Raw genomic sequence first — 27,145 nt, 5'->3', positions numbered from 1 at the left:
CATGGTTAGGATTCATGACTGTGATTTTCATTGTGTGGCCATCTAGCTGTCTATTTCCTTGGAGAGCCCCTGGTGCCCTATCTTTAGGGTTTTTCTTTCGGATCTGTCAGATCCACTGACAAGACTCTTCCAAACACTTGCATAGAAAATATATGCCTGGCTTCCAGGATTCTCAAGAAAAGTAAAAGTAACAAAAGGAAAATGGATTCTACCAGATATTAAGACTGTTTTACATGCAGGGTGTGGTGGCTCACGCCTGTAATCCCAGCACTTTGGGAGGCTGAGATGGGTGCATTTCTTGAGCTCAGGTGTTTGAGACCAGCCTGGGCAGCATAGTGAGACCCCCGTCTCCACACAAAAATACAAAAATTAGCCAGGCATGGTGGTGTGTGCCTGTGGTTCCAGCTCCTGAGGAGGTTGAGGTGGGAGGATGGCTTGAGTACAGGAGGTGGAGACTGCAGTGAGCCAAGATTGCACCACTGCACTCCAGCCTGGGCAACAGAGCTAGATCCTATCTCAAAACCAAACCAAACCAAACCAAACCAAACCAAACCAAACCAAACCAAACCAAACACCGAAAAGATTGTGTTTGAAAGCTGCACTAATGAAAGGAGTGGTAGTATCACATAAATTGACAGATTAATGGAACAGAATTATAGGTAGTCTATAAAACGTAGCCTATTATACGTAGTGTAGTGAAGCTGTTATCACAAATTAGTACAGGAAGGATTATCCAATAAGTGCTGCCAAAACCATTTATTATTTGGGGGGAAAAGTTAGCACTTCACCGTATATGCTAAAATTAGGTTGTTTGTTCATGCTTTGTCTTTTGTTCAATAGTTATTTGTCCCCTATTATGTTCAAGGCGGGTTAAAGTATAAAATTAAAAATAATATTGAAAAGGGGATAACAGTGTAAGCCTCAAGTTACTGGAAAGGAAAAAATCCATAAATTTGACTACATAGAAATTGAAAACATCTGCAGACAAAGGAACAAAATAATACAGAATAAATTTTTATAACATACGCCAGATAAAGGGTTGATATCCTCTATCTGTAAAGAGCTTATACAAATTGACCCGAAAATAGTAAAATCTGATAGAAAAATGGGCAAAAAGCATTCGTAGAAGAAACATAAGTGCTGAAGAAGTATACGTTAAAAAGTCTAACTAGCCAGGCATGGTGGCTTATGCCTGTAATCCCAGCACTTTGGGAGGCTGGGGCAGGTGGATTGCTTGAGTCCAGGAGTTTGAGACCCGCCTAGGCTACATGGTGAAACCCCATCTCTACAAGAAAATGCAAAAATTAGCCCGGCATGGTGGCACACACCTGTAATCCCAGCCACTAGGGATGCTGAGGCACAAGAATTGCTTAAGCCTGGGAGATGGAGGTTGTAGTGAGTCGAGATTGTACCACTGCACTCCAGCCTGGGAAACGGAGTGAGACTCTGCCACACACACACACAGAAGTCTACACTCACTAGTAATCAGGCCTCACGCATTGAAAGGTGATACCATTTTTTCCCTGTTTAGTAATTAATAATAAGCAAAATAATTTAAAAATTACAATAATGCTTGTATGTATACCTTGAAATGAGCACTTTCATACAATGCTATTGAATGAATGAGTAATTTCTTTCTGGAAAGCAGCTTGACAGTCTGTATCAAAAGCAAACCTGAGCAACAAATATATCAAGCCGCTTCCTCCTTCTTCAGAGCCTCGAAAGTGCTATTCCGCCTACCTGGAATGCTCTTTCCCATCTCTTCCTAGATCATTCCTTCTCACCTTTCAGGCTCTGAAGCCCACCTCCTGCAGGCAGGCTTCCATGATCTCAGGCTAGATCAGATTCTCTCTCTTTTTTTTTTTTTTTTTAAGTGTGATCCATCAACCAGTGTTTTGGGAGCCTATTTCGGGGAGAAGGCAGAAGGACCCACTGTTCAGTAAACTTCCACTTAATTCCTCTGTTTTATTTATGGTGCTCCTACCCACAATTATGCCTGGCATTTCTCGATTTTTTTTTTTTTTTTTTGAGACAAGGTCTTGCTCTGTTACCCAGGCTGGAGTGCGAGTAGCTGGGAATATAGGCACACACCACCACACTTGGCTAGTTTTTGTATTTTTAGTAGTGATGGGGTTTCACCATGTTGGCCAGGCTGGTCTTGAACTCCTGACCTCAAGAGATCCTCCTGTCTCCACCTCCCTCCTAGGATTACAGGCATGAGCCACTGCACCAGTTGCATTTCTCTGTTTTATCCTCTCCAAAGAATAAACCTCCACCTCTTCACAGAGTTGGGAAGGTGTGGTCACCTAGCTGCTCAGTACCGGTACGGAATCCCCGCGGCCTAGGTGCTTTCAGTGAGCTCTCCTGTTTTCAGCTCCAGCCACATTCCCACTCAGAGGCAGTTTGTGCTTTCATTTCTTGTAATTTGTGGTTTTCTGTGTTTCTGTCACCCACAATGAATCACTTTCACAATCAGAAAAAAGCCCCTAAATTTTCTTTATTTAAAATTTCCTACCTTGTGACCCAGTAATTTCACTTTTGGAATATCTTTTTCTTTTAAGGAAATACAAATTTGTAAAACATTTAGATACAGACATCTGCATCACAGTACAATTTATAATAGAGGAGGATTAGTTACAAACATCCTAAAAATCCAATATCAGGGTCATGGTTTAAGTAGGCACTGATAAAGCCTTTAAGTGGTATTTCCAAAAATATGTTCTTAACGACATGGGAAAAAACTTATGATTTATCGTAAGATGAAAAAAGCATAATATAAAATTGTAGGTATATCTTTACTAAGATTTTATTTTAAAATATGCATGGAAGAAGGCTGGAGGGAATTACTTCTGAATATTAACAGTTGTTACCTCTGGATGGTGGGCTCTCATTCACTATCTACAATTATCATGCATTATCTTTATAATTCAAAAGAAGTTAAATATATGTAAAGGAGGAGAAAATTAAAAAAATTATAATCTTAAGTTGCATTAAGAGAGGTAGAAGTTTTGGGGCAAGAGAGGCAATAATCTGGATTCAGACCAACTGGAGTATCACGTCCAGCATACAGGGAGGGTGGAACATGTTAAGAGGAAAGTAGGCTGGGCACGGTAGCTCACGCCTGTAATCCCAGCACTTTGGGAGGCCAAGGCGGGTGGATCACCTGAGGTCAGGAGTTCAAGACCAGCCTAGCCAACATGGTGAAACCCCATCTTTACTAAAAATACAAAAATTAACTGGGCGTGGTGGTGCACACCTGTAATCCTAGCTACTGGGGAAGCTGAGGCACAAGAATTGCTTGAACCCAGGAGGCAGAGGTTACAGTGAGCTGAGATCATGGCACTGCACTCCAGCCTGGGCAACAGAGGGAGACTTCATCTCAAAAAAAAAAAAAAAAAAAAAAGGAGGAAATTAAACAAATTGCAGGTTGGTCAGAGACTTCTGGAAATCAGGATTATCTGGAGGAATGGGAGGAGAGCAGGCTCAGGCTGGACCCGGTGGCTGTCTGTATGTGGCTGCAGTACTGTTTGGGAAGGACAGAACTGAGTGTCCTGTGGCTCTGGGATCAAAGCCAAGACTGGAAAGAGATTCTTAAAGGTGGAGAGAGATGTTCTGACAATCCTGTGATGGATACGTCTTCCTGCAAACGCCAGTAGTCATGCTGAGGTTGGTGTGAAAAGGAAGAATCCCTAGTCAAGGAACTGGAGGTGATAGAACCATGAGGCTGGCAAGCCAGTGGCCAGTGAGCCGGCATGTTAGATTGGGAAGAAGTTTTGGCATCACCCAGCTTGACAGCCTTGTTTATGTGCAGCCTGTGATGTTCTCATGCTCCCATCGGTCATAGATAAGATGACCTTGGGTTATGCAAAATTCCCAGTGCACTCCACATAACCCCATCCCTGTCTTTCCTACTCAGGAAGGCAATGTGAATTTAAGCGACTGGAATTAATCTTATTGTAGAAACAACCTTGACTTTTTTCTGATTCATGTAAAATAGTACATCACTCATGAGTTTTCAGATGAATGATCGGTGACAGGTTACCACATGCAACGCTCCTCATACCTAATTGTCACATACGTGTTTCTCATCCAACTCTTTCATTTCACAATGGGGAAATTGAGGCCTAGAGAAGGGAAAGAGCCACAGTCAAGCACGTTTGAGAGGTGCGAGATAGGAGCCAAGTCTCCTGACTCCAAACAGTGGCCCTTTCTCTAACTGAGAGTCAGCAGCTATCAACTTAGATTTTGGTTGGTGGCAGCAAGGGATAGGCTGGTGAGAGGAAGAAGGAAGCAAAGGAAAAGAAAGGTGTGAACCTGCTGTGTTTCATCCTAGTGACATCACCAAGGAGATGCCTGTGTCCAACAAACCCAGCTTTCTCCAGAGCCCCCTGCCTGACCAGTGCTTGGAGGTGAGGTGGGGCCACGAGGGTGGTCATATGCCAGATATATTGAAATTTTAACCCCTAATACGTCAGAATGTAACCTTATGTGGAAATAAGGTCTTTTCAGAGGTAATCAAGTTAAATCAAAGTCATTAGGGTGGGTCCTAATCTAATATGAGTGACGTCCTTATAAAGAGGAGAAATTTAGACAGAGAGACCAGGGAGAACACCAGGTAAAGATGAAGGCAGAGATGGGAGTGATGTATCTAAAAGCCAAGGAGCACCAAAGATTGCCAGCAAAACACCAGAACTAGGAGAGAGGCCTGGAACAGTCTCCCTCACAGCCCTTGGAAGGAACCAGCCCTTCGGATATCTTGATCTCAGACTTCTGGCCTCCAGAACTGAGAATCAGTTTCTATTGCTTAAGCCGTGCAGTCTGTGGTACTTTAGTACAGTAGCCCTGGCAAGGGAATACAGGTGGAATGGGGCTTACAGCCACTCTTCCTGCATAGTCTTCACCATACCCCCAACCCTAAACGGTGTGATCCCAGCCCCACGACACTATCCTTACTCTTAAACCCCCAGCCCATATGTGCTTGTGTTTGTGTGGCCACCAGTCTAGGACCCAACTTGTCTTGCCAGAGGTCCAAGTTCCTGAGCCCCAGCCTGACCCCAGCTCTGACACCAAGCTCAGAGTGGGTGAGCTTTGAGGGAGGGGAAGGATGCCATCTCTGCTCACTGAAACCTTTCTTCTCCTACCTTTTCAAAGTAGGAAAGGTTGGGGATAACAGAAACACCAAACCAGGGCTCTCAGGCCCCTCTGGTAATGCTGGCTCTAACGCTGGCTTCTAACCTGCAGCCCCTGGCCTCTCACCCTGGCTGGAAGAGAATCTCTTAGACGAGGACCTCAGCTTCCAGTGGTCATGGACTTCCAGTATGTGAACAGCCTCCTTTTTGAGGCTTTCAGGATTGAGCCCAGCCTCACTCAATCAAGCAGTGGTTTCAATCCCTGAGAGGCAGAGGTCATTGCTGGAGACTAGCTGGAGAAGTCAGGGAGTGCTTCCTGGAGGAAGAATCTATGTTAGCTGGTTGAAAGGTGTGAGCTTAATTTTACTGCATGACTACTGAGCCAGGTACAGTCACATACTTTCACTTACTTGGTTTCCTGTCAGTTGTGAGGCAGGTGATGTTACTTGCATTTTAGAGATTAGAAAACTGAGACTCAGAGAAGTGAAATGATTGACTTCAGACTACAGCATTTAAATTCAGGGCCCTCTGGTGCTAAAGCTCATCTTACTCTTCTGCACTATGGCCTTTTCCAGGGTCCAGTAGTATTTAAAAGATTTGTGGAATTTTGAAGTGTGGGGGGCAGGGACACTGCATGCTGACACGGGGCAGGGTGGGAACATACTGGGTCAATCTGAGAGCCGTGAGGAAGCTGGCCTGATCCATTTCAGCGATTCAGAGGGAAGAATGGAAACCACAGCTGGAAGAGGAAGAGGGTTGTCATTTATGAGGCTGAGCGTTCAGACTCACTGGGTAAGCAGCAAGTGAGCCAGTGAGCTCTGGGTGAGGGGTACAGAGCTGGTGTTTTCAACACCTATCCTGATGGGAGAGGGGCCAACTTGCCAACCTGCTGTAAAGGCATCGTGACTCTCAAGGAGAAGCGTGTGGCCACATCAGATAGACCCCCTTTCCTTCTTTAACCCTAGCCCCAGATGTCCCTGGGAAGGGAGGACAACCAGCTTGCCTCTGAGGGTCACTACCTAGTGCTCTCCCCTACCTGGGTCACCTCCACATAGGTCATTTCTGCCAGCAGTGGGCCCATCCTCAGCCACGCCTCCTGTATCTCGATGGCTCATCGGGACCTAAGTGCCCCCTCAGCCTGTCAGTCCCTCCTCTGACTTTGCACAAGCAGTTTTCTCCGCTTGAATGCTCAGTGTTCTCTTTCCCTCCCCGGTGAACTCCTAGTCAAGACCCAGTTCAATTGTTCATTTTGTTTCTGCAGCCTTTGTGTCATTGGCAAGATTCAGTCTCTTCCACTTCTGTACATTGCCATTGTCCTCACTGAGGTCTGGGTGCGTGGAGAGCAGATCCTTAAGTTGCTCCTCCTGGTGGGCAGACTAGAAAGGGCCAAGGTAGGAAGGACTAGTGACCTAAACCTCCCTTCCCAAATATCAAGGATGAGAATGAGGTGGGATGAGTGCAGGGCCCGTCTGAACTGGACTGTGAAGGGCTTGGCTGGCAGGCATGCTTGGGGAGCAAACCATCCAGTAAGGAAGCACTTTGCAGGGGGCAGTGTGGCCAGGGTGACGATGGGCACGGGGGAGGCAGGGCAAGGACACTTATGCTTTGGCCACTCATTAATGGGCTGGAGTGGTGGGGATGAGAAGAAGATAGTGTCTGAGGCATTTCAAAAGGCAGAACATTTAGGAATCAGGGCTGTTGGAGGCAGAAGGTATGAGTTTGAGGGGTGAAGGTGCTGGCTGGAGTTGGGGGTTACAGAGACTAAAGAGATTATACAGGACCAAAAAGAAAAGGAAGCCTGGGCAAAATAACTCTATCCCCCAACCCCCAGCACATCGTGATAGCATCAGTACACACCTAGCTTGTGATCCAGTCCTGTTTATTTTAGAAGCATAAACAGAACTAGGAAGGAGTGATGAAAACAAGGCACCAGTCCCCTAGACAGGGCCAAATCCCGCACAAGCTCTGTCTGTGCGATCCAGGCTGACCCAGCAGCCTCAGTCCGCCTCTTCCTGTGAGGGGAGGGTTTGAGGACAACCTGCACACAGGTAACTGTTCCATAGGGTAAGGTTGGGGTAAGTTGGCTCTGGGTCCCTCTGGATCAGCGGCAAAAGGCCAGAGCATCCCATGCTGACTCTGTCTGTGCTCAGGCAAAGCCACGTTCTGGAGAGGAAGCCATAGTGCCTGGTGGCACCAGGAAGGCCTCAGTTGTTCAAGAACAACTTGCAATGAGGCTCCATGGCCAGCAAGCATCTGCTTCTCCAGCCCAGTCATCTCTGCAGAGCCTTCCAGGAGGGGGCAGGGGGCATCCCAGGCAGCCAGACTTCTCAGGACCCCTCTGTTGGGTGACATAAGCCCCAGGCCTCTATACATACTGCTTCTTAGAAGCAGAGCTGCTGGGGCGACTGGGGGATTTTCGGCCATTCTGAGGGGGTGGGTCCAGGAAGAGAGGGGGCCTGGAAGAAGCCAGCCTCTCCTCCGTGGTCAGGTTGGCCCAGTTCTGCTCGCTGGATGAGAGCCCATTGTAGGTGGGGCATGGCGGGGATGAGGGCCCCTGGCCCATGGGGAGGTAGAAGAAGACCTGGTCCGTGTAAGGGTCTGAGGAGGTGCCCTGGGTCGGGGGTGCATCTTGGCCCTGCCGTGCCCTCATCCCCCGGCTAAGGCAGCGACACAGCAAGTGCACCAACTCCAGCAGGTTAAGCACCAGGGAGATGAGTCCAACCACCAACATGAAGATGATGAAGATGGTCTTCTCCGTGGGGCGAGAGACAAAGCAGTCCACGAGGTAGGGGCAGGGTGCTCGCTGGCACACAAACACGGGCTCCATGGTCCAGCCATACAGGCGCCACTGGCCATAGAGGAAGCCTGCCTCTAGCACGCTCTTGCAGAGCACGCTGGCCACATAGGTGCCCATCAGCGCTCCGCGGATGCGCAGGCGACCATCTTCCGCCACCGAGATCTTGGCCATCTGACGCTCTACGGCCGCCAGTGCCCGCTCCACCTGTGGGTCCTTGGCTGGCAGTGCCCGCAGCTCCCCCTCCTTCTGCCGTAGCCGCTCTTCTCGCCGAGACAGGTAAATGACATGGCCCAGGTAGACCAGGGTGGGCGTGCTGACGAAGAGGAACTGCAGCACCCAGTAGCGGATGTGGGAGATGGGGAAGGCCTGGTCATAGCAGACGTTGGTGCAGCCTGGCTGGGCTGTGTTACACTCGAAATCTGACTGCTCGTCACCCCACACTGACTCGCCGGCTAGGCCCAGGATGAGGATGCGGAAGATGAAGAGCACCGTCAGCCAGATCTTGCCCACCACGGTCGAGTGCTCCTGGACCTGGTCCAGCAGCTTCTCCAGGAAGCCCCAGTCACCCATGGCTCCCGGGCCTCCGTCTGCAAGGACACAGAGCAAGTCAGCATGTCAGCATGGCATCCTTCTCGTTCGCCCAGCAACAAGCCGGCAGGGAGGTCTGCCATGCCCGTTCTACCTACATAGAAACGCAGGTTCAGGAAGGGGAAGGACTGGCCTGGAGGCTCCCACTCAGCAGTGCAGGCAGAACCCAAAGCAGATCTTTGGATGATGGCTGCCAACCTCTGTATGGTCTCATTCTGCTTTGGCTAAGGTCCCTGCCTAATCAGACATCGATATCCCTCTTGTCCCCAAGCCACTGCCCTAGGATGGACACAGACCAAGGAAATCTGGGTGGAATTGAGGCTCCTTTGCCTGTGGGAACAGAATTTGAGGAACGTATCCAAGGTTGTGCAGCTGGGCTAAGCCCTTCCTCCGTTTTACCCAAGGCTGGCTACCCCCAGACATTGGGGGTTGGTGCTGATGGTAGAGGTGTTATCTTCTGCTTCTTAGGGGGCTCAAAGCCTCAGGTCCCTGCTCCTTGCTTCATATCTTACCCAGCTGGCTTCACTCTAGTCTTTGAGGCTGCAGGGGCTGGGAGGCGGTAGGGGTTTTAGGAGCTGAAGGCAGCATCATCCTTTAGCTCCACCGGTCAGCAATAATGACCACCTGCCACTTGAGGAGGGACACTTGGTCCTGTCTTCTTCGTCCACCTCCACTCCCACCCCCTTCCATCTCCAAAGCTGATGCTGGCAAATTCTAGACTCTTGAAAGGAATTGTTATTGCAGGGTGAGGCACAGGCCACAAAGTTCCCAAGAGGGAGGTGCCTCTTCCCAAGTGCAAAGCTGTTTAGAGCCAGGCTCTGGAAGCGGCTCTGGGTTCAAATCTTGGCTTTTAGTAACTGCGGCCCCTTGGATAAGGAAAAACCTCTGGGCGCCTCAGTCTCCTCCATGGTAGAGTGGAAACAATAGTATTCCTACCGCCTCGGGTTGTTATAAGGATTCCATGGAAAGAGGGTGGGAGCCTGGCCAAGGCCACCTGGGTGAGCGCGGCTCTGTCGCGGCGGGCGTTCCGCAGCAACCCCCGTCCCGGCCTCGGAGGACCCAAGACTCCGCCCGGCCTCCCGCGAGCAGGTGGCACCCCCGGTCCCCTCCAAGCCCCTGACTCACCGCCTGCCTGCCGGGCGGCCCAGGTGGAGGTGGGGACGATGGCCGGAGCGACGCCCGCGGGAGCCCTGCTGGACCGCACGGGCGGCGGGGGCGCCTTAAATAGCGCAGAGGGGCGGGGTGGGGGCAGGAAACGCGACGGGGAGGGCGGCGGGGGCTGGAGAGAGGGCGGGGGCGGGGACTGGGAGCTGCAGACTCCCTAAACCCACTCCGGGGAGGTGGGCCTGTGATTTGCGGTGGGGAGGGGCAAGAGGGGCTGACCTACCCTCCCTCTCCTGCTCTCTCTCCACCAGGTATTCCAGATGGTAAATTCCCCTGTCGTTTCTTTGGCCAGGGAAGGGGAATTCTCCCAGGCCAGGATCTCTTAGGGTGGCCGGATTTGAAAGGGTTGCAGTAAGAGCTGTTGATCTAGGCAACTGGCCTGGGGGGCTGTGAAGGGTGGGCGGATGGGGACGGGGTATGGGAACCACTCATTTGCTAGGTGGCCCTAGTGTGCCAGGATGAGGCGTTCAAGGCTAATTACGGCGCGGGAAGCTCCAATGGGGGACAGGGGTTGTAATCCACACTTCTGGCATAGGTGATGGAGCTGGGGTCTCTACCCACACCCAGCCCACGTTCTTCCAGAATTCTCAAACATCCCCATGCCTGGGCAGGCTACACAATCGGAGGCCATTAAGCAATTCCCATGGACTCCTTGAGACTGGGGGTAGGGGAACCACCTGACCTTTAGCTTGGACCCGTTCTTATGCCTCTAAATGGTGGCCGGGTGGTGCGGGGGACATTCATAGGAGTGAAAGGGCTATGCAGAGCCTGCTGTCATGCATTCAGGCATCACAGGTGGATGAATATCAATGAGTGTCTGCTGTGCTGCAGATGCTGCTTGGGGACCTGGGATACCATGAGGAACCAGCCAAACATGATGTCTGGCCTCCTCCCTCACTGGCTGGTGCAGGGATTGAGCATGTCAGCCCTTGGATAACGGTAAGATAATAAATGTGGAAAGTTCTCCTGAGAGGTACTCGGTGATTCCCAAGGGACTTGGTTAGGACCATTTCCTGGAGGAGAGGAAATGCTTTTCCCCCTCCATTAACCAAGTGGAGGGGAAGAATGTTCTAGGTAGAGGGGCGGCATGAGTGTGGCTTGAGGGCCTGGAGCTGTGGGGTTCTGAGACTGGACACTGCCCTCGGAGTGCTGACACTTTCTTGGTGGCTGAACCTAGGAGTTGAGACTTTGCTGTTGACTCCTGCACCCTTAGGCAAATTACTCAAATTCCTGTGCCTCAATTTCTTCCTCTGCAGAATGAGGATAGTGATAGTATCTACTTTATGGGGTTGACGGCATACAGTGTGATCAAAGCACATAGTGCAGTAGTGGTACCTAAAGTTTTTCAAGTGAGTGGTGGCTAAAAACATTGTGATACTGTAACAAAAAGGGTCTGTGGGTTGTTCTTGGAGGGTGGTAGGGGCGGGTACAGCTGAGGAAAGGGAAGTTGGCAGGGGGCTGTTGAGGCCTGGGGCTGATGACATAGAAGTCCCTTTTCCTCCACAGCAAGATTTAGTCCTTGGATTCCCTGGGCCCCAGGGCTGGGTTCCTGGTCTGTCTTCGGGACCAGCAGGAGGACATCTTTGGGGACATGCAGACCTGAGAACTTCAGGGCTAGCTGCCCTGGGGGATCCGGCTGAGCTGGCTTCCCCTCTAGGCCTCTCCATCAGGGCCAGGCTGAACTGAGTCTCCTGGATCTCTGAAGCTAACAACTGCCCCACTTAGTTCTGACCTTTGAGGGCATGAGAACCGAGGCCCCTGGAGGCTGGTTCTCACCACGCCCCCACTGCAGCCTCTGCTCACTCCCAAGTTTTCCTCTCTTGGGGCTGGGCCCAGCTCTCCCAAAGCCTTTCTGATTCCGTCTACTGGGAAGGAGGGAAGAACCAGTGGAGGGCCGGGAATGACGTCAAGGCTGCCCTCACCCTGCTCTGACTCCTTCCTTAAGGGCTTTGGAGGTTTGAATAACTCGGCTCTTCCCCAGAGGATGAAGAAGAAATTGGGAGCCACCAAGACAACAGTTACCACAACTTGGCCATTCCACCTGGAAATGTCCCTGGAACCGCACACTTCCCTGCATTCCCATTGCCCTGGTCCTGTTCAGGCTGCTGCCATCCCAGCTGGTCTCCTGGCCTCGAGCCCCACCCGTACAACGCAGCCTCCACACTTCCCTAGAAATCTGACCAACATCGCTCTGCTGAAAAGCCATCTATAGCTCCGTATCACCTTCTGGGTGAGCCCTAGGCTCCCCAACCTCCAGTTCATGGCCACTTCTTGCCGTGACCCAACTACATCTCACTGATGGGGTTCTCTGTGTGTTCTTGCCTTTGTCCATGCTGTTCCCTCTGCATGGAGCACCCTCACGTGCTGAATGCTGTGAATCAGGACTTTTCTCAGTTGTTGCCTTCTCTCAGAAGTCCCCTTGCTGGCCCCCTCTGTGCTAGGTGTACCTTTGTGCTCTCAGAAGCTCAGCTACTCCCTATGGTGCTTTGTTTTTTTGTTACTTAAAAAATTTTAATTGTGTTAAGAAGCAACTACCATGAAATGTATCATCTTAAGGATTTTAAGTGTACAGTTCAGTAGTGTTGAGTATATTCACGTTGTTGTGCAACAGATCTCCAGAACTTTGTCATCTTGCAAAACTGAAACTCTGTCTCTAGTAAACCACTTCACTTCCCCCCTTTCCCTATACCCGGGTGCATGGTCTACTTATGTTTATTCCCCTCCTGCATTAGACTGTGAACCCCTTGAGGGCAGGCAGCTGGGTCTTTATATCTCCACCACCTAGCAGAGCACCAGATCCATATATATATAAATTTGTTAACTCAACAAGTATTTAGTTTGGTGCAAAAGTAATTGTGGTTTTTGCTGTTAAAACTAATAGTTACTGAGCACCTCCTGTGTGCTGTGGTGCTATCCTAGACAGTGAAGATAACCAGGGAACAACAACAACAAAATCCTTGTCCTCAGAGGTTTTACATTCTAGCTGGCCGGAAGACAGATAATAAAATGTAGAACATGTTAGATGGTGATGAATGCTCTGGGGGAAATGAAGTAGGGAGGAGTGAGAGTGCAGGGGTGGCAAGTTTCAATTTCTCTCTCTTTTTCTTTTTTGAGATGGAGTCTTGCTCTGTTGCCAGGCTGGAGTGCAGTGGTGCGATCTTAGCTCACTGCAACCTCCGCCTCCCAAGTTCAAGTGATTCTCCTGCCTCAGCCTCTCAAGTAGCTGGGACTACAGGCACATGCCACCATGCCCAGATCATTTTTGTATTTTTAGTAGAGATGGGGTTTCACTACGTTGGCCAGGATGGTCTCGATCTCTTGACCTTGTAATCCACCTGCCTCGGCCTCCCAAAGTGCTGGGATTACAGGAGTGAGTCACTGCGGGTGGCCTCAATTTCTAGTAGAAGAGGAGAGAACACCTCACTAAGCAGCTGACATTTGATGCAAGCCCTGAAGGCAGGGAGGGAGTCCCGTGGCTATCTGGGGGCACAGCATTTCAGACAGAGGGCACCTGGGATGCAAAGGCCCTGGGGAAGGAGGGTGCCTGGTGTTTCCTGGCTTGGGGGACAGCAGGAGGTCAGTGTGGTTGCAGCAGGTGAGCAAAGAGAGGTGAGTTTAGAAAGGCAACAGGTGAGATGCGGATGGGGAAGATCTTGCGGGCCCTTGAAGGCCTGTGTAAGATGCCTTTGGAGGTTTGGGACAGAGGAGTGACATGGCCTGACTTAGGTTTTGATAGGATCACCCCAGCTGCTGTGCTGGGATAGACTATGGGGGTGGATGACAGACAGACATCCCCCTTCAATGTAGGACTTGCTGTCTAGTGGTGTGGAGCTTGGCCAGCTGACTGCCTCCACTTATCAGCACTTCCAGGTGTGCTGCTGCTGTCTAGGTGGCCACGTTCTTCTTGGGGTGACCTCAGGCCATGACTGAGCCAGGGAGTGGTCAAGGCCTCGCCATTGCTGTCCGGTGCAGAACTGCCCGCATGGACAGTCTATGCTTCTGAGCTCCCTGGGACACATCTTGCTGCTCAATCCTTCTTCCTGCCCTTTTCCACTTATAGGAGTCACTCCCCAATGCACCCTCTTAATGCTTCCTCAGAGTCCACTTCCCAGAGTCAGAGGCAGGAACAAGAGATGGAAGCAGTCATCCCAGGGAGAGATGATGTATTGCCAGTTTGGGCTGCTATAAGACTGAGTAGTTGAAACAACAAACATTCATTTCTCACAGCTGGGGAGCACAGGTCTGAGATTCAGGTGCCAGCATGGTCAAGTTCTTGGTGAGGGCCATTTTCTCTTTGTATCCTCACATGGAGAAGAGAGAGAGAGAGATCATCTCTTTCCTATCTCTTCTTATAAGGGCACTAATCCCATTCAGGAGGGTCCATCCCATGATCTAATGACCCCTGAAGGCCCCACCTCCTAATACCATCACACTGGGGGGTAGAAATTCAGCATATGAATTTTTGGAAGACACAAACATTCAGTCCACATGGGAACTTGGCCTAGGGTGAATGAATACAAAGGAATGTCCTGTTTATCTTGGGCTGCAGGGTGTCTGTGACCTTACACAGTAGATGTAAATTTGAAGACTATATGAAATCCTAATCTCTCATATGCATGCTTGGAGGGAGTTTGCAGTGAATCCTCTGGGTGGGGAAGGAGGAGGTAGAGGCACGTACCCTGAGAAGGTCAAGGGGATGTGAGGTCCACCTTGTGGTGACATGATGTGCCCTGGGACTTGGTGGTGAACAGTAGTCACCCAACACATACTGGATGAGATCAGTGAACTGCGCTGCTCAGAACAGCTCCAGGTCAAAGGCAGGATGTGCAGAGCCGGAATGCCCCCTCCTTCATGGTCCTGGCCCACAGCCTGGAGAAATGGGGCCAGGCCTAGAAGCTCAGTCCTTGCTGAGCGTTAATTCTCTGCAGTAATAGCCAGTGATGTTCTCTGGTTACTCTGACCTCCAAGCCACCCTTGGCCAGGCAGCCAGAACCACCCAGGAAGATGCTGGAATGCATGTCGGCAAGTAGGTGGAGATCACCCCTCCCTGAGACCTTTGCAACCCTCCAGTCCGAGTGGAGGCTGACCTCCAGTGCATCAGGCAGAGGCTTTCCTGAGCACAGTCATACCTGGGAATTTATCAGATACATTAGTGCTGTGCTAATGTTTTACCTCCAGTGTTTCCTTCTACCTCTACAACAATCCTCTGTGTAGGAACAACTGGGTGTCATGCTGACTCTATTCCCTGTGTCCCTCAGGTCTACTCTACACCCTGCCCTGTGCAGTGGGAGGCTGACTTGCTCTCTGACTTCCGGTTGGGCTAGGTCAGTGGGAGCCACCGGCAGGCAAGCAGATGGGAAAGTAAAGTTGGGAGATTTACTTGGTTGCTGGGATTGGATGTATCCTGTCCATTGTTACCCTGGTACTAGCCCCAGGGTATTGCAGTAGCCATACCTTTGAAAACAGTCTCTCTAGGAAACTCCCTTTAAAGTTACTTGGTTTGAATGTGCCATCTGTTTTTTGCTAGGACCCTGATTGATAAAATTCCCATTGTACTGATGGCAAGCCCTGATTGTACTGAAGGCCTGCCCAAGATGTAGTGTGGTGAAGCCGTGCTCAGGGAATGGTCAAGCTATGAATCAGTCATGGGGGTGCAGGGACAGTGTCAGCCAGCCCTGGGCCCTTTAAAGTTGGCTGGCTTATCCACCCTCTGATGGACACTTGTGAGACCGCAGGTGAACCACTGGCTGTTCTGTCTCCGTGATGACCTCACCTCTCTTTGCTGGCTGTGGCACTTGGCTCACTGGCTCCTGAATTTCTGGCTCCCAGCCCTGGCTCTGATAGTCACTAAGTGTTCCTCTGGGTTAATATAGGCTTGCATTCCCTTTTGCTTTCCATTCTCATCTGGCCTTGGGTATTAGTGTTCCCTAAATTTCAGGTCACGATACAGCACCGGGAGCAGGACCGTGAGTCACCCCAGGGGTTGGTTAGTGCAGGAGATGAGCCTGTGTTCCTGTCTCTTAGCTCTGTGGGCACAGGTCCTACCTCCTTGTACAGTCCCAGCATCCTGCCAGGGTCCTGGTTCAGCGAAAATGCTCAGGGAAAATGGAATGAGCCGAATAAAATGCGGGGTGAGGCTGGGAAGGCATGCTTGAGTGCAGACGACATGCCCTGTTGAGAATGCACATACGGAGTGAGAGTATGAATAACAAGGATTGTGTGTACACAGGGTGGGGATGTGTGTTGTGATGGCAGTGACTGGATGACAGAGGAGAGAGTGTGGTTTGTTTATAGTGAGTGGCAGTGATTGTGTGTGTACTCACTCAGGGCGAAGTCTAATTACGAAGGCTGGAAGCGCTATTGCAGAGGGAGCACAGCGCACTCTTGTGGCCATAACTAGAATCCCAACATATATATCAGTAGGTTCCACTCCAGCATCCCCCTCTAATACAAACCCAGCTTCCCGCTGTCAACCTCAGCCCCAGCCTAATCCAGCTCTAGCTCCAGCCCCAGCCCCAGCTGCAGCCACTGCCACAGCTCCCACCCTAGCTCCACCCCCAGCCATGGAACTCTTTCCCTTTCTGAGGGTTTACCTTCCCTACCTTCAGGGTCCTGTGAGTGGGTGGGAGTGTGAGATAACCAGGGACAGAGCCAACCTGTATAAAACACAGGCTTTATTGATTTCAATGAAACTGTCTTGAGCCTGTGCTATCAGCGCATCCACCCGAGTCCCTGGGATCAGGGTCTGAAAGGCTGGCACCAGGCAGAACACAGTTGTGGGGAGGAAGATGGGAGCACCACTGCCTGAGGCTGAGGGAGTAGGATTTGGGGGAAGAGGGCTTCCATTGAGCCAAGTGATGACCTGGGGGACCCCTGGGTGTCTCCAGAACCTCTTGTCAGACTCACTCTCAGGCCTCCAGACCTGCTGCTGCTGGGAGAAGACCTCCTCTCCACTGCAGGAATCTGGGCAGCTCCTCCAGAAGGAGTGGAGATGCCTTAGGTCCTCTGAGGCTAGCCCAGGGCGAGCATCTCTTTTTGTATGGCCTCCAGACCTCTGTGCTGCTGTCGTCTCTGCTTGGGAGCTCTTCGCACCTCTCTTACACATTGTGTTCTCAGGGAAGCCTCTCCTGATGACCCCTTCCTGGGTTAGCTAGAAGCCCTGCCAGCAGCGCCCTAAGTGGCCCCTTGCAGGCATAGATAGTTAATTCGCTTGTTTCAAAGTCTGTGTCCTGGCTGGGCGCGGTGGCTCAAGCCTGTAATCCCAGCACTTTGGGAGGCCGAGACGGGTGGATCACGAGGTCAGGAGTTCGAGACCATCCTGGCTAACACAGTGAAACCCCGTCTCTACTAAAAAATACAAAAAACTAGCCGGGCGAGGTGGCGGGTGCCTGTGGTCCCAGCTACTCGGGAGGCTGAGGCAGGAGAATGGCGTAAACCCGGGAGGTGGAGCTTGCAGTGAGCTGAGATCCGGCCACTGCACTCCAGCCTGGGCGGTAGAGCCAGACTCCGTCTCAAAAAACAAACAAACAAACAAACAAACAAACAAACAAACAAACAAAAACAAAGTCTGTGTCCTTTGAGGGCTGGCACTGGCCCTGTGGGTTACCTATACCCGGGTAGACAGCCCAGTGCTCAGTGTCAAAACATATCTGCCAAAAGGAAAGTTGCATAGCTTAGTGACCTCAAAGTGGGGTCACTCAGCCTCTGTAGGACCTCTCCACCCTGCCACACCGCCCTGCCTGTCCCATTGGCAGCCCCCATGTTGCCCTACCCCCTGCCCTGTTATCAGATGGGGGTCAGGTTGGGTGCTGAGGCCTGCAGCTTGTTATTGCCTGGATCTGGATCCAGCTCCCCAGCCTCCACCAGCTTGTGGTGGCAGCGGCAGGTGGAAGCTCGGCTGGTGGAGGACGAGGGGCCACGGCCCCCTCGAGGCTTGTCCTTGTGCAGGCCTCCCAGGACCCTATGGCAGATAAGGTAGCAGAGCTCGCAGGTGGTGAGTACGATGCAGACGGCGGAGGCTCCCACCATGAAGTAGGTGAAGATTTTCTTTTCGGTGGGTCGGGCGATGTAGCAGTCCACGATATTGGGGCAGGGGGCCACGTTGGCGCACTGCACCAGGCGCGGCATGTTGAAGCCATGCCAGAGAGTGTGCAGCAGGTAGAGGAAGAGGAACTCGATGATGAGCTTGAAGATGAGGCTGAACAGGTAGGTCCACCACAGGCCTCCGTGCTTCTTGCCTGTGTTGTCATACAGCTTGGTGCACTGGTCCCCGTACTTCTGGCGGTGCCGACGCTCCCGCTCCTCACGGTAGGCCACATGTAGGGTGACCAGCAGCGAGGGGCATGTGACGAAGATGAGCTGCAGGGCCCAGAGGCGGATGTTGGAGATGGGGAAGTAGTTGTCGTAGCAGACGTTGGTGCAGCCGGGCTGCTTGGTGTTGCAGTCAAAGTCCTTCTGCTCGTCCCCCCACACGCGCTCTGCAGCCACCACATACACCAGCACCCGGAAGACGAACACCACTGAGAGCCAGATGCGCCCGAACGCTGTGGAGTGCTTATTCACGCCATTCAGTAGGTCCCGGAGTGCCTTCCAGTCCATGGCGTCTGGTGGGGGCTGTGCCTACCTGTGAGAATTAGAGGAAAAACCATCGTGTGAATGAACGGTTGACTTTATTGAGCATTTACTATGTACCAGGCAGTGTTCTGAGTTCTGACTTGTTCAATCCTCACAACGACCCTCTGAGTTCAGAACTATTATTCCTCCCAAGCTGCAGATAGGAAACTGAGGCACAGTAAGGTTACATAACTTACCCAAAGGCAACAGAACTAGTATGCTGGAAGGAAGCAAATGTGCTTTTGCTGATAATAACAATCACCATTTATTGAGTGTTTACTCTGAGTCAGGCATGAAGCTAAACACTTTATGAGCAGAATCTCATTTAATCTCTTAGAATGACCTCATAAGGTGGTTATTACAGTGCTCCTCACTTACAGATGAAACTGATCATTGAACGTTTGCAAAACAAGTAGTACATAGTAAGTGCCCCATAAATGCTGGCTACTCATTACTGTGAAATTTAGAGAGGTCAAGTAACTCACTTAAAACAAGAGGTGGATTCAAGGCCGGCTGTTGGGTGCCAGAGCCTGTGCTCTCCACCACCTCCTCTTCCCTTCTCCGATGGACTCCTGCCCCAGACCAGATTCTTGAAACACTTACTTTGTGGATGCCTCACTACTATACTGTGAAGTTGCGGTTATGAGTCCCATTCTACAGAGGGGAAACTGAGGCTCAGAGAGGAGAAATAACGAGCCCAAGGTCTCATAGCTGCTGGGTGGTGAAGAGGGGAGACCAGTTCAGGTTGGGGGTGCATGGAGGCTTATGACTCCTTATATGGAGGCTTATATGACTCCTGGGAGGACACTGGATCCAGGGAATATCTAGAGGCAACTCCCTGCTCCCTGCGCTGGGCCTGGGGAAGCCCAGCCACCCCCAGCCACGCTGGTTGCCAGGGCCTTGTGGTGGAAAGATGTGCTTTGTTCAGGCCTCAATTCACATATCTTCCTCCCAGTCCTGGAGTGACTCAGAGGGTGTGAATGGGTGGGTCTGCCTGAGTGTGCCTTGTTCCTGCGCTGCTGTGGGTGTGAGAGCACCCACCTGCCTGTGTGTGGGCCTGTGTGCGTGTGACTCCCCCGGAGCGGATTTGCACCTCTGAGCATGTGTGATGCCTGCGAGGCCACCACCCTGCCCCAAATCACCATTACTCTGGCCTGTATTATGACCTCTTTACTGGCTTTTCACCTTCCCCCTGTGCCCTAGAGTCCATTAAATCAGTTCATGCCACTCCCTTGTTTAAGACTCTACTAGCTTCTTGCTAGGCTTAGCAAAACCCCAGATTTGACATTTTCACCCTGCCACACTGGAATAAGAGCCTTGGGGCTTTTTATTGATTCCTTCTGCCTGGAATGCTCTTCCTCCAGAACCTCACATTGGTAGACCCTTCTCATCACACAGACCTCTGCTCAAACCTCATCTCTTTAGAGGCCTCTCCAGATTACCCTGGTCTGAAAGAGCCCCTGCTTCTGTCGCTCTGTTCCTGTCCCCTTTCTTTTTTTTGAGACAAGGTCTTGCTCTGTCACCCAGGCTGGAGTGCAGGGGTGCGACCTTGGCTCACTGCAACCTCTGCTTCCCAGGCTCAAGGGATCCTCCTACCTCAGCCCCTGAGTAGCTGGGGCCACAGGTGTGCACCACCATGCCCGGCGAATTTTTCCAGCCCCCTTTGTTTTCTTTATAGCACTTAGTCACTATCTGAAATTAAATACTTTGTCCTTGTTTTTGGTCTCATTTATTATCTGGCTCCCCCTCTAGAATGTCAACTTGGTCTTGCTTTATATTTAGTGCCCAGTGCTTGGCACATAGTAGGCACTCAATGCTGAATGGGTAAACAAACGAATGCTGAGTTCTCAGCTAGGCAGCTTGGAGGGAGGGGACAGGAGGGTGGGCAGGATCCTGGTTGGGGGCAGCCTGGTCAGGGGGATTGGGGGAAAGACTTCCCTGCACTGGGGAGAGGGAGAGAGCACACTTCCTTCTCAGCACCTGGCTCTCCTGGCTGCGTTTCCTCTGGGAATCACAGTCTGGGCAGGATGGGGCGATTGGGAAGACCTCATTCCTGGAAAGCCTCCTCTTCTCCCCTATTCTGCTCCTTCCAAGCCCTGGTGGTGCGGGAAGGCAGTGGGATAGCACTGAACACCGAGTTCCACCTGGATTCAAACCTCGGCTGGGCCACTTAGTAGCTGGGCCACTTCCAAGAATTTCCTAATCTCATTGACCCTATTTACTTATCTCTAAAGGGAAATAGTTCCTACTTTCCCGGGCTGTGGTGAGAATCCTGAGACTATTCCCTCCCAGGTCTGCCACTCATGTGGTGGGAGTTCACAAGAACTGAAGTGGAGGCTGGAGCCCCCTCTGTCGGGACAGAGAGAAGAGAGGGACCCTGACAGCTGCTTCCACCTGACACCCTCCCATGGCTGCCCACCAGGGTGCAGCTCCCTCCTGGGCCCCCACCTTCCACCCTTGGGCGCTGTCTGCCCAGTCCCTCTTGACACACCCCAGGGAGGAGCCTCACTGGCAAAAAATTTCCTTCCCAAGTCTAGGCTGGGGACTGGTGGAGCCAGTTCTGGTTCTCCCAGCTGCCCTACAAAGCCAGCTCCCAGCGCAACCGTTTTTTTCCCAGACCCCCAGGCTGCACTGTGCTCAGCCTTGCCTCCCACCCCACAATGTCCCCTAAGGATAAAGCTTCCTTTCCTCCCCAGTTTCCCTCCATCCCAGGCAGCTTGGGAGCTTGCGGACTTGGCGAGGGGGTGTCTCGGAACCTTCCCGCAGCCGGGGCCCCTAATGGGCCCAGAACTGAGACGTGAGAGGGCGGATTGGGAGGCACGGGAGAGGGGTCCCCGCATCCCCTCTTCGCGCCCCATCCCAGCGCACTGGCAGGCTCAAGCCCCAGCCCTGCCGCAGGGGATCGTCCAGAGCGCTCGACGCCCCTGAGGGTCCCGCCCCGCCCCGCCCCGCCCCGTCCAGCACTTACCTGCAGCGGCTTGGCCAACGCGGAGGCCTGACCCCGCGTCTCCGGGGCCCACAGCAGAGGCGAGGGCGCCGGAGCTGGGCTCAGCAGTGGTGCACACGGACGGCGGGCACACCTCGGGCGGCGCGGAGGAGGGAGCAGGAGGGAGCCGGCTCCTAGACCCCACGCTGCCAGGTGCTCCCGGGCCAGCCTCCGGAGGGGCTGGTGGCCCGTCTGAGCCTCCGCTTCCTCAGGCGTAAAATGGGGGCATCAGTGACCGTGGGCAGGGCCATCCGAAGGCTCCAATGAGATCAGGGGCGGGAAGCACTCTGCAAACTGTTAAGTGCCGCGGCGGCAGGTCCGACTGCAATCAGGACTCGCCCACGCTAGTTTGCCGCGGGTACCGTGCCCGCTTCCGACCCAGCCCGGTCCCCGCCTGGCGCGGGACCTTGACCGTGCGTGGGACACCCCTGGGGGCCCGCCCTCCCGGTGCGACGGACCCTCCACCTCGGCCTCCAGCGAGGTCGGTGCGCTTTGGAGAGCCGGGGTCGGGGGCAGACCTTGTATCCACAGCGGGAAGGGGCACAGTGAGTCCTGTGCCAGGAAAGACGTGCAGGAATGAGGGCGGAGTGGGGGAGGTCACCGCCTGGAGTGACTCAGAGGGGCAGACTGCAACCGGAGCTGCCTACCTGAACACCAGGGTACCTAGTTTCTTGTTTTCATTCACGAATCGCCTGTTCATATTCAACTATATAGTCCTCTTTTTTACATTTAACCTATGGAAGTATGCTATCAACACTCTTCTGCACTTTGCTTTTTTTCATTTAGCAAAATACGACATTTCTCCCATCCGTCGATATAGAGCGGCCTTGCTCTCTCATTTTAAAAACAGCTGAATAGTATATGTACTGTAATGTATTTAATCAGTCCTACTCTGATAAAAATTAAGGCTGTTTCTAGTCTTTTATTTCATTCTATTACAAATGCCATTGCAATAAATAGCCCCTGCCAAAGCAGGTGGGTCTGCAGCTGGGGTGGGGCTGGGCTGTGCCCTGGGGATAAGGATGCATTGTCTTATTTACTAGCTTGTCATGACTGGGAACTAATAAGAGCCTGCAGCGCTTCAGCCTTTTCTGGAAAACCCCAGGGTTGCCAGCCTCCCTGGGAGTCCCTGGATCTTAGGGTGAGGCCCGAGTCCTGTCTCCACAGAGGTGATATTGCTGGCACTATGGTGGCTCCACACGGTGTTTGCCTAGGACTGTACTGGTTCATGCCTGCAGTGCTGGCATCATTAACAATGCCCCCTTTTACTTTAAAAAATGCCCCAAAGTTAGGAGCATCAATTACGGTCACCCTCCTCCTACTCATTTTGGTAGGGAATGAGCACTGAGTTGGGAGCCCACTGGCATCTTTGTACCTGACACTGTCCCACATGCTCGCAGCATCCAGATGAGGAAGGTCCAATCCTTCCTGCTTTTATGAAGGAGAAAGCTGAAGCACATACGGGTGAGGTGACTTGCTCAGGGTCACACAGATAATAAGCAGTAGACCCAGCTTGGGAGGTCTCAGCAGTGTTATTTCCAGATACAGAAAAGCCACAGAGCAGAGGCTCCCTTTGTACTCACTGGGGTCGTGGCCCTTGAAAATCTATGCTGAGATTGAGGAGTACTAGGTGGCCCAGGTGCGTGTGCCGTGCTCTTTGCATGGGCGGTGTGGGAGTGAGCATGATGGCGTGGGGCCCCAGACTCTGCCGCCTGCTGCTCTGCTCCCTGTCAGAGCAAGACTTGCTCCCCTCTACCTCCCCTCCTAGTCATTTTTCGACTCATTTGAACAATGTTCCTGTCCCTACCATGTCACTAAAAATGGCCTGTCAAGGTCTCCATGCATCTCTGTAATGCTAAATCCAGCAATCACACCTCTGTCCCCATGCCCCTTGACCTTCAGAAGCACCTGGGACAATGTGCCACTCCTTCCTTCTAGAAACACTTTCTTCCCTGTGCTTTCTTGATACCACAGGCCTCACATCCTGGCCTCTAAGGTGGGTATGTCCCAGGGACCAGTCTCTTCCTTCCCAGATGAGCTCACCCAGTCCTGGGGATCTAGACACCATCCCACTCACTGATGATTCACACATTTCCAACAGCGGACGTGACTTCTCCCTGAACACCAGACTGTAACCAGAGCTGCTTACCTGAACACCAGGGTCCCTAGTTTCTTGTTTGCATTTCCAAATCGCTCTTTCATATTCAACTATATATTCTTTTCACATTTAACCTATGGAAGTATGCTATGCTATCTGCACTCTTCTGCACTTCGCTTTTTTCATTTAACAAAATATGAGACATTTCCCCCATCAGTTGATATAGAGCGGCCTTGCTCTCTCATTTTAAAAACAGCTGAATAGTATATGTACTACAATATATTTAATCAGTCTTATTCTGATGAAAATTAAGGCTGTTTCTAGTCTTTTGTTTCACTCTATTACAAACACAATTGCAGTGAATGTCCTTGGATAATCATTATTTAACACATTTGAAAATTGTATTTATAGGGTATATCCCTACAAGTGGAATTTTTGCCTTAAAGTTGTATGTGGATTTAAAATTTTAATAGATGTTGCCTAATCGTCTTCACAGGTGTTTCAGTTTGCACTCCAAGAGACAAGGGAGTGCCTGTATCCCCATATACTTACCAATAGAGAGCGTTATCAAACTTTATGATCTTTGTCAGTGATAGCTCATTATACTTTATTGTGCATGTCTCTTGGTATGAGTGAGATTGAGCATCTTTTCATATATTTAAGAGCTGCTGTTGTTTGTTATCCTGTGAACAGTCCTTTGCCTTTGCCCATTTTTCTATTGGATGGTTGACTTTTATTATTTTTTTCTCAGGAGCTCTTTACATACTAAAGAAATAAGCCCTCCTCTGTCTGTGATACAAATAGAAAGGATTCCTTCCGCCTCTACTGTTTGGCACCTGTAATTTGACTTTATAGATGGCGCGGTTTTGCCATACAGAATTAAACATGTTTTATGTAGTCCAGTGTATTAAAATCATCTTTTATGGCCTTTGGGTTTTGTTGTCGCTAGAAATACCTTCACCACTCTGAGGATTGCAATAACATCTTTTCCCGTGGTTGCTTCTAGGCGAAGTAGTGTTTTAATGATCTATTAGATTGGTGCAAAAGTAATTGCGGTTTTTGCCATTGAAAGTAATGGTAAAAACGGCAGTTACTTTTGCACCAACCTAATAGATCATACCACTTCCCTCTAAAACCTTACAGGGACTTATCATTAACTTTAGACTGATACCCACTCGACGTTGAACCCCAAGGCACCAGGCGACCTAGTCCTGCGTCTCCCCCTATCTCTCATCCCCTTGGGCGCTGTAGTGGCCTTCTTTCTGGTTCTTGAACAAGCCGCATTCAGGGCAGCCTTCTGGTTTTTGCCTTTGCTGTTCCCTCTGCCTGTACTGCCTTCTGCTGGCTCTTTACCTGGAAGCTGCCTCCTCCTTACTCAGGTCTCACCTTCTTATAGAGGTGTTTCCTGGTTCCCCCACCCCTGCCCCAAACGTTCCTTGCCCCACTTCCTCAGCAGACACTCTTCACAGCCATCTCTGAAATTATCTCCAGGAGAGCAGGGAGCTCGCTGGTCATGTTCCTGCCACATTACCAGGGCCAGGAATGTACAGATTCTCAGTCACTATTCGTAAACACTGGGTGCACATAAGATTATGTGGGAGAACTGTTTCTGTGTGTGTGAGCCTGGAGATCTGTGTGTTAAGGGTGGTATGTGGGCCGTGTGTGTAGGCTTTGATGTGCATGGTTGTGAATGTGTGTGATGGCGGAGATGGCTGGGGTGGTGTGGGAGGCTGTGCGCATGCGTGGTTGTGAATGTGTGTGATGGTGGAGATGGCTGGAGTGGTGTGGGAGGCCGTGTGCATGTGTGGTTGTGAATGTGTGTGATGGCGGAGATGGCTGGGGTGGTGTGGGAGGCCGTGCGCATGCGTGGTTGTGAATGTGTGTGATGGCGGAGATGGCTGGGGTGGTGTGGGAGGCTGTGCGCATGCGTGGTTGTGAATGTGTGTGATGGCGGAGATGGCTGGGGTGGTGTGGGAGGCTGTGTGTGTGCGTGGTTGTGAATGTGTGTGATGGCGGAGATGGCTGGGGTGGTGTGGGAGGCTGTGTGTGTGCGTTGTTGTGAATGTGTGTGATGGCGGAGATGGCTGGGGTGGTGTGGGAGGCTGTGTGTGTGCGTGGTTGTGAATGTGTGTGATGGCGGAGATGGCTGGGGTGGTGTGGGAGGCTGTGTGTGTGCGTGGTTGTGAATGTGTGTGATGGCGGAGATGGCTGGGGTGGTGTGGGAGGCTGTGTGTGCGTGGTTGTGAATGTGTGTGATGGCGGAGATGGCTGGGGTGGTGTGGGAGGCTGTGTGTGTGCGTGGTTGTGAATGTGTGTGATGGTGGAGATGGCTGGGCTGCTGTGGGAGACTGTGTGCATGTGTGGTTGTGTGTCAGGTGGTGGTGTGTAGTGGTGTCTATATGTGTGGTTGGGTTATTCTGCTCTGGTGACCAGGTGATTTTATCACCTAGGTCCTGTCATTCTGACCCTGCCAGATGCCGGCTCTTCACTCTTGTCATGAGGTAGTGCCCCCAACAATTGGCCTTTGCTTTTTCTGGAGTGAGCTGGAAGAGTTCCCCATTCCAGAGAGAATGGCTCTGAGGACCTTAATGCCTTGTGGTCCCACCCTAAATTTCTGCTCCCTGAGTAGGGGAATGTGTAGGAGGCCATCTAGGCCATCTCCCTGCCTCAGGACAAAGCTGTGTTGCACCAGGGCTTGGCAGCTGTCCTCAGGGCCTATCTCCAGGAGAGCAGGGAGGTGCTCTGTGGAGGTGGCAGGGCCTGAGCCTGTACCTCTTCTGGCCCTGGCCCTGGCCCAGGTGGTGTTGCTCCCAGGCCACCCTCTCCACCTAGAGCTCTTGCCCAGGCCTCAGGCAGGTGCTTCCTGGGATGGGAAGACCCCCGCCCCCCTGCCTCTCAGACTGGAGTTTTCCTTGTCTTTGTGTGTCTGCAGCAGAGGCATAAGGCCCTTTCCTCCTGTGAGCGGAGAGGTGGGGCAGGCAGAAGCCATGGGAAACAGGTCAGGCAGAGGGATGGGGGCTTTCGAGCCCTGCTCAGGCATGTCTGGGGCTGCAGGCAGGGAGGAGATGGTCTTCCAGGGCTTGGGCTGGAGTGTTGCTTATTTTCCAAGACACCTAGAGTTGCTCGAAACTTCTGCCCACACACCTTGCTCCTCGAATGGAGGTAATACGTGACTTTGTTGAGCAGCTGTCAGGAGCCAACCATTCTAATGTGCACACACCCCTTCTTACCCACTAGGCACCTCCCTCCACCCCTTCTCTTTCTCCTCCATCACTAAACTTTTGCTCTTTACTGGATCTTTCCTGTTATAATAACCATGTGGGTATTTCTCCATCTTAACAACAACAACAACAAAAAAACATCTTAACCTGAACTCCACTTCTCCTTCCAGCGTCTGCCTCATTTCTTTCCACTCCTTTACAGTAAAATCTATCAAAAGACTTGTCCCGATTCATTATCTCCATTTTTTCTCTTTCATCTTCTCTTGAGCTTATTCTAATCAGCTTTTGCTTCCTATATGACACCAAAACTGCTCTTGTCAAAGTCCCTATAGCTAAACCCCATGGCCAAGTTTCAGTCCTCATCTTTCCCCGAACCCTCAGCAGCGTTGAATGAAGTTGATTCCTCTCGCCTTGACACTCTTCATTTGGCTTTGGAGACATCACACTCTCCTGACTTTTCTCCTTCCTTTCTGTGCTTTCTTTCTCAGTCTCCTTTGCTGGTTCCTCCATATCTTCCTGATTTTTAAGTACTGGGCTGCCTTGGGGCTC

General features: G+C 51.5%; 2 protein-coding genes across 2 annotated transcripts; both read right to left on the bottom strand.

Annotated features, from left to right (window-relative positions):
• Nucleotides 1–6,991: 6,991 nt before the first annotated feature.
• Nucleotides 6,992–9,712, bottom strand: GJA4 (gap junction protein alpha 4). Its single transcript, XM_010385168.2, has 2 exons — nucleotides 9,640–9,712; nucleotides 6,992–8,513 (listed from the first exon to the last, which is right to left on the bottom strand). Exon 2 carries the CDS (start codon nucleotides 8,494–8,496, stop codon nucleotides 7,495–7,497), a length of 1,002 nt encoding a protein of 333 aa, XP_010383470.1. The 5' UTR covers nucleotides 8,497–8,513; nucleotides 9,640–9,712; the 3' UTR covers nucleotides 6,992–7,494.
• Nucleotides 9,713–17,132: 7,420 nt separating this feature from the next.
• GJB3 (gap junction protein beta 3) lies at nucleotides 17,133–21,843 on the bottom strand. The gene is made up of 2 exons (XM_010385166.2): nucleotides 21,260–21,843; nucleotides 17,133–18,301 (listed from the first exon to the last, which is right to left on the bottom strand). Exon 2 carries the CDS (start codon nucleotides 18,274–18,276, stop codon nucleotides 17,464–17,466), a length of 813 nt encoding a protein of 270 aa, XP_010383468.1. The 5' UTR covers nucleotides 18,277–18,301; nucleotides 21,260–21,843; the 3' UTR covers nucleotides 17,133–17,463.
• Nucleotides 21,844–27,145: the final 5,302 nt, after the last annotated feature.

The sequence above is a fragment of the Rhinopithecus roxellana genome, chromosome 12, assembly GCF_007565055.1.
Source record: "Rhinopithecus roxellana isolate Shanxi Qingling chromosome 12, ASM756505v1, whole genome shotgun sequence".
NCBI lineage: Eukaryota > Metazoa > Chordata > Mammalia > Primates > Cercopithecidae > Rhinopithecus > Rhinopithecus roxellana.
The sequence above is the reverse complement of the archived record's forward strand: the minus strand, read 5'-3'. Positions and strand labels throughout refer to the sequence as shown.

Bases quoted from the DNA above. Each gene is read 5' to 3' on its own strand.
- GJB3 (XM_010385166.2), bottom strand. From the start codon at position 18,276: ATGGACTGGAAGGCACTCCGGGACCTACTGAATGGCGTGAATAAGCAC.
- GJA4 (XM_010385168.2), bottom strand. From the start codon at position 8,496: ATGGGTGACTGGGGCTTCCTGGAGAAGCTGCTGGACCAGGTCCAGGAG.